Source organism: Vollenhovia emeryi, unplaced genomic scaffold (assembly GCF_000949405.1).
Source record: "Vollenhovia emeryi isolate VEMERY1.0 unplaced genomic scaffold, V.emery_V1.0 DF939966.1, whole genome shotgun sequence".
NCBI lineage: Eukaryota > Metazoa > Arthropoda > Insecta > Hymenoptera > Formicidae > Vollenhovia > Vollenhovia emeryi.
This window is the reverse complement of record NW_011966400.1, coordinates 1-3,464: the sequence shown is the minus strand read 5'-3', so window position 1 is coordinate 3,464 and position 3,464 is coordinate 1. Positions and strand designations below refer to the sequence as shown.

The 3,464-nt window shown below is 50.1% G+C and overlaps 1 protein-coding gene across 1 annotated transcript; it reads left to right on the top strand.

Moving 5' to 3' along the window:
* Positions 1-1,031: 1,031 nt before the first annotated feature.
* Positions 1,032-2,252, top strand: LOC105556512. The gene has a single exon (XM_012003611.1). The coding sequence runs from the start codon at positions 1,032-1,034 to the stop codon at positions 2,250-2,252; it is 1,221 nt and encodes a 406-aa protein (XP_011859001.1).
* Positions 2,253-3,464: the final 1,212 nt, after the last annotated feature.

The window sequence follows — 3,464 nt, the reverse complement described above, 5'->3', positions numbered from 1 at the left end:
TGGACGACACACAAAAAACAACAAAACCGTAACTCCATTCAAGATAAACCTCAGTCGACTCTCGATCGTCATGTCGCTGACGCTCACGCTGACGGGAACGAGCGGCGTTCTTGTCGCGAGCTATTTTCCCGCTCTCGATCTCAGTGACGATGAATACGAGTTGGGCCTTGCAAATTTCGAGACCAACAACACGATACCGAACGTCAATTCGACGAACGATACATTCTATTTTGGTGAGAACGACGAACCGATCGTCATTCCCGAAGGATCGTACGAATTGCGCGCAATCGAACGGTATCTCAAGGCCGCGATTATAGACAGACGACAACGGCGGGACAAATCCATAGATGAGGATGAAGATCTTAACGAGTATCGCGTGTACGACAACAACGATTACAACGACGACGAAGGGAAGGATAACCAATATACTATCGTTCTTCGCGCCAATGAAAATACCATGAGGACCGAGATAAAATGCACGTATAGAATAAATTTTACAAAACCGAACAATATTGGCTCCTTATTGGGTTTCTCGACAACGCGCGTATTGGAACCGAACAGATGGTACGTGTCGGACCAACCGATAAATATCATGAGCGTCAACGTCGTACGCGTAGAATGCAACATTACCGCGGGGGCTTACAGCAATGACAAACCGGTACACGCGATACACGAATTCGTGCCGAATGTTCCGCCGGGATATAAACTGTCGGAAACGCCAACGCAGATCATTTATCTACCGGTCATCGTGAGGAGCGTGACCGATATAACATTGCGAGTGGTGGATCAAAACGGACATCCGATTGATTTTCGCGGGGAGGAGATAACGATACGATTGCACGTGAGAAAACGCGTAGCGTGAGATATGCTCGTTGTTGGTGATTCGCGCGTGAAAAACGAGTCTGTTCCGTACGTTGACAAGAGAGGAGGAGGAGAAGGAGGAGGAAGAGGGCGAGAGAACAAAAATCAATTGAGCGCCGCGAACGTCGCGTTCCTGCGATCGCTCGGTTTCATTGTGAGAAACAAGAATTATGGTGGTCGACATCCTGAGCATCGGAGGTGAGTCACTTTTCGACGAGCGTATCGTCAAGATCGAGACTCACGCGTACAACCCCTATGCCAATGCAACGTTCGGATACAGCGATGAAGTACGAATACCCATACAGCAGCAGGATCTGTACACTCTACCGTGCGAAAGCGCTCTATACGTGGAGGGAAAATTGTCCGATGAGGCATCGACGACGACGACGACGACGAATCAGACTTCAAAACTTGCGAGCAACTGCGTGGCCTTCATGTTCGAGGAGATACGTTACGAACTCAATGGCGTAGAGATCGATCGAAATCGCAACGTTGGAATAACCAGTACGATTAAGAATTACGTTTCGTTGACGTCGCGCGAGCTCGATATATTGCAGAACGCCGGGTGGGGTGAGCCAAACGTTTCCGACAGCGGTTCCTTCAGCCTGTGCGTCCCCTTGAAAATATTATTGGGCTTTTGCGAGGACTACAAACGCGTAGTGGTGAACGCGCGACACGAACTTATCTTGATACGCGCGCGCACCGATACCAATTGCATCGTTGCGCAAGAGAGTGCTAAAAGTCCGAAAATCGTTCTTTCGAGGGTGCAATGGCGAATGCCGCACATTGTTTTGAACGACGTGAACAAATTGTCGCTTCTGCGAACGCTTGAGAGCGGACGGTTTTTAAGCATCGGATTTCGCTCGTGGGATCTGTACGAATTTCCATTGCTGCAGAGCACGACCAAGCACTCGTGGGCCGTAAAAACTGCGGCGCAACTAGAGAAACCGCGATACGTTATCTTTGCCCTACAGACAGGACGACGAAACGTGTTGACACGCGATTCCTCGACCTTCGATCATTGCAAGCTCACCAACGTGAAACTGTATTTGAATTCGGACTTTTATCCTTATGACGACATGAATCTTGATATCGAGAACAATAAATTTGCTATACTGTACGATATGTATGCAAAATTTCAAAAATCGTACTATGGTCGAAAACTCGACGATGCGTATCTAAACGTAAAATCATTCCTAACATCCGGCCCATTCGTGGTGATCGATTGCTCTCGTCAGAACGAGGCGGTGAAAAGCGCCACCGTAGACGTTCGCGTAGAGTTCGAGTGTAAGGAAAACGTTCCGGCCGACACCACAGCGTATTGCCTCATTATTCATGATCGAATCATCGAGTACAGTCCCCTGACGACCATGGTGCGGAAACTTGTATAACTAGTTTTTTTCATAGCCGAGTCATCTAGTACAGTCCTTCGACAACCACACACACACACACACACACATACGGTATAAAACGACGCCGTCTCGCACGTCATTCAGATCCCACCCGAACACGCACTGTTAAACGTGCCAGTCTTCGTCGACCTCCGAGGCTTCGTAGTCGATGAATACAACAAACACTTCATCGTACACGAGAGAGAGCCGTGCTGCTTGACCGTACACCTTAATAAAGAAACTGCGTCCACGCACGATGTCAACCGTACCTGTCTTCGTCGACCTGCAGGGCTTCATCGTCGATGAAAAATTCATCGTAAAGGAGGTGGCCGTGCTGCGAGACAAAAATGTGTTAACGCATCATGTTTTCAAAGCACCGATGGCCTGGGATCTACTAACGACAGACGAAAAATCGCAAGCTTGCTGGATAACGGCTAATCATCACGGACTGCAGTGGAACGATGGAGACGTCCCATATTCGCGCTCCAAACAACTGATACGATGCGCCACGTGTGACGGATTGGCGGACGACGTGAAGATCTACGTCAAAGGGCACGAGAAGAAGAAGTGGCTGGAGCAGATTCTCGACGAAAGCGCCCACTGTGTCAAATCCATCGATGCGGATTACGAGGACATCGAGGGGCTGATGTATCTGAGCGCGGACAATGCGTTTCGATGCAGACGCCACACCGCGCACTGCGCAATAACGAACGTTACCAAATTGCGCAATTGGTTGATTGAACGGGAAATGGCTCTCGACACATGTTTGTAAAACATATTATTCATATTTGTTTCATTGCACTATCTCTATACTGTTACATGTTTACTTGCACGACTACACCCTGTAACGATGCACCCCGATAAACGCATCGTTCCCGGCAAGCGCCGGATGCCGCCGAAAAACCGGGCGAAGGGTGAGCGCACGGGGCGCTCACCGCGTAAGCACATCATACGACGCGCTCGCGGGCGAACCGATCGTCCGCGGGACCAACCGAGCACGCCCGAACCGGCGAGACACACGTGGCGCGCTGTCACCCGGCCGCGCAAGCGCGCAAACACGCTACCCCGACCCGTCTACCCCTACCCGCCGAAAATTGCTAAAAAGCAATAACAAATTGGGGGTAGACGGGTATAAAAGACGGCACCGAAGCCGAAAACGACAGATTCCGCGACCGCCTAATTCCGATCACAACGAAGCCCGCTCCGAATCCT

What these genes read in the sequence shown, in the direction of transcription:
- LOC105556512 (XM_012003611.1), top strand. Translation starts at nt 1,032, where the DNA reads ATGGTGGTCGACATCCTGAGCATCGGAGGTGAGTCACTTTTCGACGAG.